Source organism: Carassius carassius, chromosome 45, assembly GCF_963082965.1.
Source record: "Carassius carassius chromosome 45, fCarCar2.1, whole genome shotgun sequence".
Lineage (NCBI taxonomy): Eukaryota > Metazoa > Chordata > Actinopteri > Cypriniformes > Cyprinidae > Carassius > Carassius carassius.
Window position 1 is genome coordinate 4,884,891 of NC_081799.1, and position 15,177 is coordinate 4,900,067.

General features: G+C 40.1%; 1 protein-coding gene across 1 annotated transcript in view; it reads right to left on the reverse strand.

Moving 5' to 3' along the window:
- il11ra (interleukin 11 receptor, alpha) overlaps window positions 1-15,177 on the reverse strand; it is a 54,339-nt gene that overhangs the window by 10,443 nt on the left and 28,719 nt on the right. Inside the window, exons 3-9 of the mRNA XM_059538954.1 lie at window positions 14,066-14,132; window positions 13,517-13,677; window positions 12,001-12,115; window positions 11,714-11,883; window positions 11,323-11,492; window positions 4,321-4,468; window positions 1,123-1,215 (exon numbers count right to left, since the gene is read on the reverse strand). Of these exons, the coding sequence (XP_059394937.1) occupies window positions 1,123-1,215; window positions 4,321-4,468; window positions 11,323-11,492; window positions 11,714-11,883; window positions 12,001-12,115; window positions 13,517-13,677; window positions 14,066-14,132 (924 nt within the window). The remainder of the gene's footprint in view (window positions 1-1,122; window positions 1,216-4,320; window positions 4,469-11,322; window positions 11,493-11,713; window positions 11,884-12,000; window positions 12,116-13,516; window positions 13,678-14,065; window positions 14,133-15,177) is intronic.

The following is a 15,177-nucleotide window of genomic DNA, read 5'->3' on the forward strand; positions in this document are numbered from 1 at the left end:
TTTTTCCTCAACTGTTTAGTTTCACTTAAGAAATAGCTGACAGTTTTTTCGAGCACACTTTCTAAGGCGGGTATGTTGTATGTATGTGTCGGCACAAGAGCAAAAAGAAGCAGATTTGGTGTTCAAGTGTTTTGAGACGTCTTTCTCTGCGTGAGCCCTGAACACCAGAACACCACGAGTACTGAATTGGGCTCTTTCACATCTTTTTGTTTATTCAAAATGCGATTTGTTTTTGTTTGTTCAGGTGCAGGAGGGACTTCGAGGAGAACTTCGCAGAAGAGAGCTCTGTTCAGTGTCACTGTCCGTGATACGCGGCTCTCTCTCTGCGTGCGCACCGTGTTAGCACGTCACGTTTGATGTGGTAATTTCACAGTAGGCATACACACAGGTTCGAAGACTCATTCTCGCCCCCTACAGATTTGGCTAGGTATACATCCGCGCTAAAATATCAAGGTGAAAGTCATCATAGCTCGCCTAGTATAGACCCAGCTCTCAACCCAACTTTGAGAATAGATTAACGGCGATATTTTTTTTATCGCCCAAAAAGAGTCTCACATTAACGCAGCACGTTAACGCCGATAACGGCCCACCACTAATAAATAAATATATATATATATATATATATATATATATATATATATATATATATACACACATTAAAAATGGTTATAGCATTACGAATCAAATTCACCAACTTCATTTCAGTCTTGAGCTGATAAATATGACTGCTGCAATCGTACAGAGTGTTCACATGCTAGTTGAGTGGTTATAAATAAATGGCCTGGAAACAGTTAGCTAATGAAGAGCAGACTGAGTCATGCTGGTCTGCCACATGACTGCATTAGGGAAGACAGGCACGCTTTGATTGGTCAGAGCCAGATGATGGGGAAAACTCCGCCCACCACAAACAAGCCCAAACCCTCTGGATAACGTTAAGAGTGAAAAAAAAAACTCTGGCTAAGATCTCAAAAGCATCTGATACTTTGTGTTTAATCTGTGAATGCGTATAACGATCCCTGCCAAAACCTCTGATAAACTGTCAAACAGAGTAGCAACACTGCAGTGTGAACAAGATTCTTTGAATTCCTTCAACTTAGGGAGTATGACATTTCAAGCAAATACCTGGAGACTTGTCTGTGGTCCTCACTGGAAATGACAAGTTGAAAAATGGAAAGCTAAAATCAATCAGTTCCTCTGTTGGCTCTTCCCAAGGCTCTAAAATTGCAAAACAAATATAATTATATATATTTATACTACCTCTGAATTATTCATGACCAGTTCTGCTCAAAAGTCATGTCAGAATAAGTTTTCCTCAACAGTTTTCCTCTTGAAGATCCAAAGCTCATCATTTCATTTATTTTCTCTCAGTGCATTTTGCTGGACAAAACATTATTCTGCTGCTTGTACTGCAAAACTGATGTAAACAGACAGCTGAATCGTAGTGCATTGTGTGATACTCAACCACAAGACACATTTCATTAAATAAGAAAAAAAAAAAAAAAAACCCTTCTGACAATGAATTGCCAACATGTAAATATAATTATCTTCCTTTATTAAATTTATCAGATATCTGCCATAGAACACAGTCCAATTTCCTGAAGCATCATGCTAGCTGCACAATTTGATTTACTCCATTATTGCATTAGCTATCTGAAGGGTCTGATGGATGATGGGTAATATATAGTACATTAAAGCAGTTCTCAAAAAAAAAATATATATATATTTATTTAATCTTTACAATAAGGTTAACATAAGTTAACTACATTAGTTACTATGAACTAACACAATACTTCTAAAGCATTCATTAATCTTAGTTAATGTCAACATTTACTAATTTACTAATTATTAATTATATATATAAAACAAAATTTTTTATATTATCAGACTAAGTCAAACATTTACAATGAACAGTTGTATCCTGTCTTAACTAACATTAACAAAGATCAATAAACACTGCAATAAATGTTTGGCTCATTGTTAATGATGTTAGTTAATACAACCCGAATTCCGGAAAAGTTGGGACGTTTTTTAAATTTTAATAAAATGAAAACTAAAAGACTTTCAAATCACATGAGCCAATATTTTATTCACAATAGAACATAGATAACATAGCAAATGTTTAAACTGAGAAAGTTTACAATTTTATGCACAAAATGAGCTCATTTCAATTTTGATTTCTGCTACAGGTCTCAAAATAGTTGGGACGGGGCATGTTTACCATGGTGTAGCAGTTTGAAGACGTCTGGGCATTGAGGCTATGCGTTGCTGGAGTTTTGCTGTTGGAATTTGGTCCCATTCTTGCCTTATATAGATTTCCAGCTGCTGAAGAGTTCGTGGTCGTCTTTGACGTATTTTTCGTTTAATGATGCGCCAAATGTTCTCTATAGGTGAAAGATCTGACTCTTCTACAACGAAGCCATGCTGTTGTTATAGCTGCAGTATGTGGTTTTGCATTGTCCTGCTGAAATAAACAAGGCCTTCCCTGAAATAGACGTTGTTTGGAGGGAAGCATATGTTGCTCTAAAACCTTTATATACCTTTCAGCATTCACAGAGCCTTCCAAAACATGCAAGCTGCCCATACCGTATGCACTTATGCACCCCCATACCATCAGAGATGCTGGCTTTTGAACTGAACGCTGATAACATGCTGGAAGGTCTCCCTCCTCTTTAGCCCGGAGGACACGGCGTCCGTGATTTCCAACAAGAATGTCAAATTTGGACTCGTCTGACCATAAAACACTATTCAACTTTGAAATAGTCCATTTTAAATGAGCCTTGGCCCACATGACACGACGGCGCTTCTGGACCATGTTCACATATGGCTTCCTTTTTGCATGATAGAGCTTTAGTTGGCATCTGCTGATGGCACGGCGGATTGTGTTTACCGACAGTGGTTTCTGAAAGTATTCCTGGGCCCATTTAGTAATGTCATTGACACAATCATGCCGATGAGTGATGCAGTGTCGTCTGAGAGCCCGAAGACCACGGGCATCCAATAAAGGTCCCCGGCCTTGTCCCTTACGCACAGAGATTTCTCCAGTTTCTCTGAATCTTTTGATGATGTTATGCACTGTAGATGATGAGATTTGCAAAGCCTTTGCAATTTGACGTTGAGGAACATTGTTTCACAATTTTTTTACGCAGTCTTTCACAGATTGGAGAGCCTCTGCCCATCTTTACTTCTGAGAGACTCTGCTTCTCTAAGACAAAGCTTTTATAGCTGATCATGTTACAGACCTGATATCAATTAACTTAATTAATCACTAGATGTTCTCCCAGCTGAATCTTTTCAAAACTGCTTGCTTTTTTAGCCATTTGTTGCCCCCGTGCCAACTTTTTTGAGACCTGTAGCAGGCATTAAATTTTAAATGAGCTAATTAAGTGGATAAAAGTGTAAAATTTCTCAGTTTAAACATTTGCTACGTTATCTATGTTCTATTGTGAATAAAATATTGGCTCATGTGATTTGAAATTCCTTTAGTTTTCATTTTATTAAAATTAAAAAAACGTCCCAACTTTTCCGGAATTCGGGTTGTACATTAACTAATGTTAAATAATGAAACTTTACTGAAATATTCCATCTAGTATCTCAACAGTCACACTTTAGAGACCAATTCTTACTATTAACTAATTATTAACTACACCTTTTGCGTCAGTAAATCCCTAATTTACTGTTTATTAATAGTAAGGTAGTTGCTAAGTTTAGATATGTGGTGGATTAATGGATCTAAAATATGGTCATGCAGAAATAATATGTGCTTTATAAATATTAATAAACAGCCAATATGTAAAATGCACGTCAATTAGCAGATTTGGTCTCTCAATTAAAGTGTTACCATCTCATTAATATTAGCTCGATGAAAAAAATGCATGTATCATAATTATAATACAAATTGAAAAATGTTGTCAAAGATTTCTACACACATAAATATTACATTACAAACAACTATTATAAAAAAAAAAAAAAAAAAGATTTTCTGGTCATGCCACTGGTGCATAACACCTCAGACTGCATATTTAATTGACACTAGTTATGTTTGTTAGTGAGAGTTAATGAGTGTTTGTGCCTGGTATTGCCTAAATTATGGGGACCAAATATCTTAATAATTTAATAATTTTTGACCATGTGGGGATATTTTTTGGTCTCCATGAGGATAACAGCTTATGAATCATACAGAATTAAGTGGTTTGCTAATGTAAAAAAAGCCTGTAGTATTGTGTGAAGGGATAGAAAATACAGTTTGTACAGTAGAAAATCCATTGTCTATGCAATGTGCCTATAAAATACATGGAAACCAATGTGTGTGTGTTTACACACCGATCCACGGCTGCGCCTCTACCATATGACTCCATTCACTCCACTGGCTGTGGTTGATCAGGGCATCCTGAGCTCTGATCTGGATCTGATGCAGATGACCCACTAGAGCGTCCATGATCTTTAGACTAGTGTTGTCCTCTGTCTCCAGCTGAGAAATCATCAACAGATACATCTACTTAACACAGCACAACACTGTAGAGACAGACTCAGATCACTCAAAGTACTGACACTGGCAAAACTCATTAACCATGTTTCAACTGATCTGTACTTGACAGGTTTTGGTGCATAATAGAGTCATTTTCATTGGGTATATCACCTTAAGTGATAGTCATTCATGAAAGTTTTTTTTTTTTTACATCATATAAATCTAATTTATTAATTTATCACAAAAGCATTATTATTATTATTTGAACGTTTTTCTATTAATCTTTACAACTATTAGATTTTTGTTTTCACTTGAGGTGTTACCCAAAAAATAAATTAGTAAAAATATTATAAAATATTATACGTAATAAATGTTATGTAAAAATATATACAGGTGCATCTCAATAAATTAGATTATTCTGTAAAAGTTCATTTATTTCAGTAATTCAACTCAAATTGTGAAACTTGTGTATTAAATAAATTCAGTGCACACAGACTGAAGAAGTTTAAGTCTTTGGTTCTTTTAATTGTGATGATTTTGGCTCGAATACCTTCAATAAGACCAATAATAAAAATCATTTTTAGTGAATTGTTGGCCTTCTGGAAAGTATGCTCATTTACTGTACATGTACTCAATACGTGGCAGGGGTTCTTTTTGCTTTAATTACTGCCTCAATTCAGCGTAGCATGGAGGTGATCAGTTTGTTCCACTGCTGAGGTGGTGTGGAAGCCCAGGTTTCTTTGACAGTGGCCTTCAGCTCATCTGCATTGTTTGGTCTCTTGTTTCTCATCTTCCTCTTGACAATACCCCGTAGATTCTCTCTGGGGTTCAGGTCTGGTGAGTTTGCTTGGTCAGTCAAGCACACCAGCACCATGGTCATTTAACCAACTTTTGGTACTTTTGGCAGTGTGGTCATGTGCCAAATCCTGCTGGAAAATGAAATCAGCATCTTCAAAAATCTGGTCAGCAGAAGGAAGCATGAAGTGCTCCAAAATGTCTTGGTAAACGGGTGCAGTGATTTTGGATTTCAAAAAACACAATGGACCAACACCAGCAGATGACATTGCAACCCAAATCATCACAGACTGTGGAAACTTAACACTGGACTTCAAGAAACTTGGGCTATGAGATTCTCCACCCTTCCTCCAGACTCTAGGACCTTGGTTTCCAAATGAAATACAAAACTTGTTCTCATCTAAAAACGCAACAGTCCATTTCTTCTTCTCCTCAGCCCAGGTAAGATGCCTCTGAAGATGCCTCCACTCAACTTTCTGTTAACATGCTTGGATACAGCACTCTGTGAACTGCCAGCTTCTTTGGCAATGAATGTTTGTGGCTTACCCTCCTTGTGAAGGGTGTCAATGATTGTCTTCTGGACAACTGTCAGAGCAGCAGTCTTCCCCATGATTGTGTAGCATAGTGAACAAAACTGAGAGACCATTTTGAAGGCCCAGGAAGAATTTGCGGGTGTTTTGAGTTGATTAGCTGATTGGCATGTCACCATATTATAATTTGTTGAGATTTGTTGGTAGGTTTTTGTTAAATGTGAGCCAAAATCATCACAATTAAAAGAACCAAAGACTTAAACTACTCTAGTCTGTGTGCACTGAATTTATTTAATACATAAATTTCACAATTTGAGTTGAATTGCTGAAATAAGTGAACTTTCCCATGACATACTAATTTATTGAGATGCACCTGTATATAATACATTTTAAAATATATATGTATTTTCAGCATCATCACTCCAGTCTTCAGTATCACATGATCTTCAGAAATCATTCTTATATGCTATTTGCGGCTCAAGAAACATTTCTGAATATTATCAATGTTGAAAACAGATTTACTGCTTCATATTTTTGTTGCAATCATAACACACACATTTTTTTAAGATTCTATGATTAATAGAAAGTTAAAAGAACAACATTTAATTGAAAATAATTTTATTTGTAACCATAAATGTCTTTTCTGTCACTTTTTAACAATGGTATGTTTCATTGCTGAATAAAGTACTAATTTCTAACACACACACACACACTTTTGGAACACAATGTAACAGCAGTATTGCTTTTCATTCATTTTATTATATCAAAAAAAAATGTTTATACCTGGCTTGCTTCCTTTTTAACTGTCAGATAAAGCAAAAACAACCCTTACAGTGCTGCAAACACACACACACACACACACACACACACACACACACACACACACACACACACACACAGATCTGGAGACAGCCAACATCTGGTTTTCTGATGAAAGGCCAAGCAGCCTGGTGAAAGCAGATAAGATCAGCCCATGCAGAGATGACTGTGGGGCTCTGAGATAAGACTGTGTATGAGTGTGTGCGTGTGTGTGCGTGTGTGTGAGTCCAAAGAGGGCTGGACTACAGGACTGTTTATTGAAGACTCATATGATATGAGGGTTGCATGTTGGTTGTAATCCAAGAAAATGTCATTTTCCTCATACAATGAAAGTCAAAGGGGTTCCAGTGTTGTTTTGGACCACAATGAATTTCATTATATTGACAAAAAATATTTGGCCCTGTAATACACCCGGCACAATGCGACGCAAGGTGCAGCGCAAGTGTGTTTGCTAGTTTAAAGTCCAATTCGCATTTTCCCATCCAGCGCCACGTCGTTTAATTAGAAAATGCATTTGCGCCCATTTGTGCGACCATGGGCGTGCTGGTCTAAAAAAGAGATGTGTTCAGACCCACTGCTAGCGCAATGCTATTCTAAGGAGCTGAAAATAGACTGTGCCATAGACCAACTCAAACCTGGTCTAAAGTCTTGCGCAATGTTTTTTTCTTTGTTATTTAAAGTGCGTGTTAGTATAGGCAAGTCCACAACGCACGTACACGCTGCTTATTAAACACAGGGACGTACAGCAGCATACAAACATGCCAAATATTTTGTAGTCTAATTAAATATATATATATATATATATATATATATATATATATATATATATATATATATATATAAAATTAGCCACTTGACAACCCAAAGGGTGCCATCACTCAATCGACCATCCTACAGAGTCTCATCGGAGCCTCAAGTATGCATTAAGGGATATCAACATCAAATCCTATACAACAGATCTGATCATCTGGAGAGCCAGTGACTACTGTGAAAGGGCAGCTGACAACAAGGGAAAGACCTTGTGACAGCATGGAAAGACAGCTGAAAGGAGGGAACAGACCCCCACGGGGGCCGCCATGGGCTAGCTACCCGTGGTGGCGGGATCCAGCACGAGAGTTGCATGGGTCCCACCCACACATAGCTACGAAAAGTCTTAAGAAGAAAACACCCCCTGAGCCAGCGAGAGCGGGGGCGGAAGATGGCTCATCTGTGGATAACCCGGTAATGAACACAGGAACGGAACAGATTACGAGAGTGATGATCAGCATACCTGAGGCTCCAATAGTTACAGCAGGACATAAGCTCCACAACTGCATTTGTGGTTGGTCAAAGGTTACATCCACCCAAGGCCTGAAAATTCACCAGGGCAAAAAAGGGTGCCTAAAGAAGGGTCAACAGGGAAGTCGCATCGACAGCTACTTTCTGAGAAGCAGGCCGAGTCAGTCGACAGAAGTTCAGCAGCAGGACACACACCACAGTCTGCAGGACATCAACACCCCTGCCCTAGACGATGAACAACATTGCACAAGAGGGCAACCTGAACCCAACCCATCACGACCAACAGCAGAGAAGAAGATCCAGGGGCGAAGGCCATTAGTCAAGTGGCCAAAGGCCTGCAACAAGACGATGTGGAAGGAGGCCAACACCGATCTCTGCAACATGCTGGCAGGGATCAAAGGCACAGCCATGAAAAAGTTGGCCCACCAAGTCCAGAAGGCAGACAGAGATAGATCGGCTAGTCAAGGAGAGGAGACAGCTGAAGAAGCAATGGAGGAAAGCCACAGAGGAGGAGAAGGAAGGTATAAACCTGTTGCAGAAAGAGATTCAGGGTAGGCTTGCAACACTGAGGAGAGCTGAAAACCTCCTGAGGAAGTGCAGAAGGAAGGAGCAAACAAGATCACGCTTCTACAAAGATCCCTTCAAATTTGTGAAGAGTCTCTTCACAAAGGAGAAGAGTGGAAATCTCTCAGTGTCAAAGGCCGACCTGGAAGAACATCTGAAAAACTCCTGCACAGATGACAGACACCAGGAAACAGTTACACTTCCACCTGACATGCCACCAGTCAACCCACCAGAGCACGAGCTGGATATCAATCCACCTATGTGGAGTGAGGTAGAACAAACCGTGCGTAGAGCAAGGGCCGCATCATCTCCAGGTCCCAATGGAGTTCCATACAGGCTCTACAAAAACGCTCCAGATGTCCTGCAATTCCTCTGGAAACTGATGAGAGTTGTGTGGCAAAAGAAGGAGATACCAACATCCTGGCGGAGAGCCGGAGGGATCCTTATCCCCAAGGAAAAGGACTCATCAGAGATCGGGAAGTTCCGACAGATCAGCCTTCTAAACATGGAGGGGAAAATCTTCTTCAGCGTGGTCGCTCACAGGCTGGTAGAATACCTGCAAAGAAACAACTTGATTGACACGTCAATCCAGAAAGCAGGCATTTCAGGCTTCTCCGGTTGTGTAGAACACGCCAGTGTCATCTGGCATCAGATCCAGGTCGCCAAAAAGGAGGGAACAGATCTTCATGTGGTCTTCCTGGATCTTGCGAATGCCTTTGGCTTAGTTCCTCACAACCTCCTGTGGACAGCCTTTGACTACTTTAGAGTCCCAGCAGCTATCACAACCCTTGTCAAGGCCTACTTCCAGGACATCCAACTCTGTATGACAACAGCAGAGTACACAACAGCTTGGCAACACCTGGAAGTGGGAATCATGGCAGGCTGGACCATCTCCCCACTGGCCTTTACCCTGGCCATGGAGGTCATCATTCGGGCCTCTAGATGGACAGTTGGCGGACAGCGAATAAGACCTGGGCTGAGGCTGCCGCCGGTCAGAGCCTACATGGATGACCTCACAACTCTCACGACGACCAAGGTTTGCACTGCACGGCTATTAAGAAAGCTCCAGGAAAACATTGAGCGGCCTCGCATGAAGATCAAGCCGAGCAAGTCCAGAAGCATCTTTATCATTAAGGGGAAGCTGTCAGTGGGAAGCAAGACTAGCCTCACACAAGGCTGTTACACCTTGCGGCACAACCAGGTGCTAAAGTGTCTTGCAGCAGTGTTAGAAAGTCGACGGACAAGCGTGAATGCCCTTCTTCCCCCGTCACCCCAGTGGCATCCAACACCATTTGTTCGGGAGGGTGAGGGTCAAGCCAACCTCACCACCATAAGATCAGACTCTGGTCAGCTGGGCAGAGCACGGGACTGGAAGCTGCTGGCAGACTTGAGTCAGAAACTCTGCTTCCCAGCTGAAATCACAGCCAACAACCTGCGACCAGACCTTGTTCTGTGGTCAGCTTCGCTCAAGCTTGTTTACATCATCGAGCTCACCGTGCCCTGGGAGGGTCCAGTGGAGGAGGCTTATGAACGCAAAAGGTTGAGGTTGCTGAACTTGCCACCGATGCGCAACAACAAGGCTGGATTGTGAAATTACACCCAGTGGAAGTAGGCTGCAGAGGGTTCGTAGCCACCTCAACATCCAGGCTACTCAGGGAGATGGGAGTGCGAGGAAAGGCCCACCGGCAGGCAGTCAAAGACCTCTCCGCGACTGCGGAAAAGGGAAGTCAGTGGCTATGGGTAAAGAGAAAAGACTCCGCCTGGGTCTTCAAGTGAGCTGATGGCACCTAGGAAGTGAACCTGGGATGCTGGGATTCACTGCTGAACCCTCTGGAGGTGTCGTGGGCCTATCAGCAAAACACAAAGGAAGGAGGGCGCCCACTTGACAACCCAAAGGGTGCCATCACTCAATCGACCATCCCACAGAGTCTCATCGGAGCCTCAAGTATGCATTAAGGGATATCAACATTAAATCCTACACAACAGATCTATATATATAAATATATATATATATATATATATATATATATGCCTACATGTCATAATGGATAGTCATCGCATGTATCAGAATTAGGCTATCTATTTGCTCGCACACGAACAGCTCCGTTTCATCTCTGAGACGCGTTCTGTCTTTGCGCTTGCTAAATTCTGCCGTGTAAATAGCAAATCTATCATGGCACGAGTGCAACTGGCTCTAAAATGTAATGGAAGATGAGACTCTGATTGGTTTATTGCACGTTACGCCCAAAAAACACCCATTACTCATTAAGAGAATAGGGACAACCCGTTTAGACCATGCACCCGGGCACGCCAACCGTTTTTCCGTCGTTAAAATAGCAAAAGTGGATTTGGACATGCCCTGAGTGCACCTGCGCCGTGCGCTTTACACTTTGCATTAAGACCCGCTGCTTTTAGGTCAAATAAAGGTTTGAACAAAATAAGGGTAAGTGAAAAAAAGTGACATGACATACAGCCAAGTATGGTGACCCATACTCAGATATTGTGCTCTGCATTTAACCCATCCAAAGTGCGGACACACACTGTGAGCACACACCCGGAGCAGTGGGCAGCCATTTATGCTGCAGCGCCCAGGGAGCAGTTGGGGATTCAGTGCCTTGCTCAAGGACACCTCAGTTGTGGTATTGTCGGCCCAAGACTCGAACCCACAACCCTAGGGTTAGGAGTGAAACTCTCTAACCACTAGGCCACGTAAGTACCTGTAAGTGTATTGTATGTATCTGTAAATGTATGGTGCGTAAATGATGACAGAACAGAATTATTCAGAATATAAAGGGATGATTGACACAAAAACATATCATAATCTAATTAATAAGTAATGATTGAGGTTGATTGTTTGTATAAGGTTCTTACTGTCGACCAGTAGCTGGAGCCGATCGGCCGGTAACGCAGTGAGAAGGTTAAGGGAAAAGCGGGCATGATTTCAACCGGCCAGGATGAAGGATAACTCCACTGGACCAGTAACTGAGTGGGCTGACCTTCCACCTGAAGAACTTGGACGTCCTCGGGAGGATCCGGCTTCACTAAAAACACACATTCTTATTACATAAAACAGAACAAAAGATTCAAATGCTACTCTAAAAGAGCTGAGGAAAGCTTTAAATAAAGCCTTTTAAAAGTCCACAATACTTGTTGAGGTGTGGGGTTGGACGTGTGTGAATACATTTCAAAATGATCTTATAATATAAATCAAAATACGTCAAAGGATTCAATGAATTGGCTAAGAGTATAAAGGCAAACTCACAGAGTTCATGAATATCTATCTGGACGATGGTGGAGTTGGATCCCAGAGGGTTGATTTCGGTGATGTTCACCAGGAACTTTGAGGTCCATAACGGTGGGTTAGTAATTATACACTCATTCAACCCAATGTGCTTCTGCTCGCAGACGTCCACCTGCCTGCCTTTATTAACACTACAGAAAACAGCAGGACAGTGAAGGAAGGAAGGACATAAACAAACAAACAAATAAATAAATAAATATTATTATTATTATTAGTAGTAGTATTCATGAATGGAGATGAGAATGCACCTGTAGGAGGTTCTGTATAACGTGGGCAGGTGTGTTGTCTTAGTTTGTACCCAGGAGCAGTAGATGTTCATATGACTCGGCAGACGACAAGAAATTCGGACAAAATGAGGCGGATCTAAAAGAAGAAGATGACACAAAATGTCTCAAGATATAACTTCAGACGTAAATACACTTTATCTGTGAACACCCAAGCTGACAGAGAGCACAAGACAGCTGTTTAACTCAAGCGCTGCCTTCAAGAACATGAGGGATTGTGATACGCTAGACTAAACTCACATACACACTAGAAGCAGCAATCTCAACCCTTCCTATCAGGAAATTGTGGAGCTGTGATGCAGCGACTTCCTGTCAGAGGAAGTGCCCTGAGTTAAAAAGCAAGGGCGTACAATTGCACACTTTCTAAATCTCCCAGGGCACAAAGGCCTTCCTTTTTACTAGAACATTTCCAGCAGCATTTCAGAGGAACTATGAGACGTGTACAATTACAGATAACAATATTTCTGTTGTCAATGTCAATACCACTGTCCATAAGTGTACTAGCGTCTTTAAAACTAAATGATTTAAAACATACTTTAACGTACAAATGTAATTTGACATTAAACACTTTTCTATAGAAGCACCTTTTTAGGAACTTCTTGAATGTATGATCTGAGATTACAATTCCAATGAGTCACGAGCATGATTCAAAGTTTATCAGATCCATTTTGTTTATGTTGCTACAACACTTTCATTGGTTTAAGCCAACAATGTTCTTAAGATGCCATTTTCAATCAGAAGCAATGGAACAGAGTCGTGGTAGATGCCATGTTAAATTCAAAGCTAATGAAAACAAGGCTGTGAGGGATAAACATATAGCCTGTTCAATTTGTCGCACGGAAAGAATGTCCTGCTTCGATACAACTTAAGGTCAGTCAAGAGAACTTAAGAAAATATTGACAGACAGAAAAAGCATATAGGTTTGCACTTCAATAAAAAAGTATACATAAAAAAATAATAAAAGCATTAGCGTAGGTATATAAGAATTATTAAAAGTAGAAATAAAAACATGAACAAAAAACAAATACTATTTTAAAATAAAGCAATAATTAAAAAAAAATTAATATAAATAAAAGCATACATAAATAAAACAGTATAATAATAACAATAATACAAACATAATTAAAAACTTAAAAATAAATTCAAGCATAAATAAATAAATGCAAGCATAAACAAAAGCATACTTTAATGAGAGCATAAATAAATAAATAAATAAATAAAAGCATACTTAAAAACTTAAATTAAAATAAACCAAAATCATGAAAGAAAGAAAGGTATTTTGGTATTAGTATTGGATGCCAAGGCACAAGGTAAAATACATCTATCCATTGGGGCCTAGTTTTCATTAACACTAAATTAAATATGGCATCTACCCTAAGCCAATTCCTTAAACCCTTATTCTCAAATATTTCATTAAATGAATCACATTGTGAGTCAAAACATGAAACAAAGGACTTTTGTATCGTTGAAGCTGACTTACAGCCCAGGCGTAGTTTGATGGACTGCAGTAAAGTTCCTCGTTCATCATGGCAGCTGTAGTTGCCTTCCATCGAGTGTGTGGTGTTCAGTAGCGTAAGCGAGCCCTGGTGTATCTGCCACAGTGGTACTGAGCTCCCATTGAACCGCCATTCCACTGGAGACCTGCCGGATCCATCCACAACTCAGAGTCAACAACAACCTTCACCTGCTTTCCTTGCAAACCTGCTCTAATCAAAGACAGGTCCACAAAATAACCGCTATCAATGTCAACTGGACCTGCTTATTTTGTTACTCATTCGTGAGTTGTGCAAATCTTGTTTTTGGCACTGGGATTCTCTTGGACAGTGTCTTTATTGGCAGGAAATACACATTTATATGAGACTGGGGAATCAAGCCCCTCTACCCACAGTAAATAGACTCGATGTGTCCAAACCCTATAAGGACTGGCCCCTCGCCCCTGCAGAGGGTGGTTAAGCACACTATTATCGCTCCTTAAAGGAAAGCTTAGCTCTGGAGTCTAATGGAGCTTAATATAGACAGGAGAACGTACCCGCCGTGAGCACCTCCGCATGTGAGCGTGATCCTGGAGCCCAGTCCACCGAACTGGACGTCTGAAACTGAAAGCAGGAGACATGAGAGCTGTGCTATTCCAGAAGTGACAAGAGACATTTCATCAAGTGATACGTTATCAAGCAGCCAACGGTGTTGAGATTTCAGGGGAGCACTGGACATTTATACAAAACCCCTTTTCACATGTAAACTTGTGTTTTTTTTTGTTTTGTTTTTTTGCTGGTTTGCATGTTATAAGCATATTGGTGTAGTCTGAGAAAAAAAAGAAGTAATTATACAGTTTGGATATGCATATACCAGAATGATTGCCATATATGGGATGAAATTAGAATCAAAATGAATAATAGATGCACGCAAAAATATCAATGTACTACATCAATTTTATACATGTATCTTACGAACCACAAACACATGCCTTTCAATTTGATTCAGGATTAAATGATTGTGCAGCGATTTGTACAAGCGTACATTAATTGACATCTAGTTCTAGTCAATCTTGATCGGTTCATTTGGATTTTGAGAATTCATTTTAGCAGTTTTCAGCATTTCACGTCCCACACACACACAACTACTAATGAACAAGGCCCAGTGCAATTCATTAATGTGTACACGATTTGAAAAATTTGCGAATGTGCGTCACTACACTGAATCAAATGCTTTTCAACCGGTGTCTGCAGAGTTAAGAATTATGTTAATGTGCAGCATTTTGTTCAAATAGAGACATATACAAATGTTATAGTTTGTATTAAATTACCATAATTTGTGCATGTAGGGATTAAAATGTGCATTCATCCATGTCTCTTCTGACTCGATGATATTTGATTCATTTGAATTTTGAGACTTTCGTTCTGCCCTTTAAGCATTGCTCAATCCACGCACACACAGCTCGCGATTCACGCGCGCAGCTGAGCCAAATTATACATTAATTTGGCCAAACAAGGACTTCGTGACAATAGCCTACCATGTTTTTTTTTTTCCTGTAATTCAACGGCACATTTTCAGTTATTCCATCCTTGTATTATTATTATTATTATTATCATCATTATTAAAAGGTATATTATAGTCACTCATATAAGCCATCAGTGATCGCAC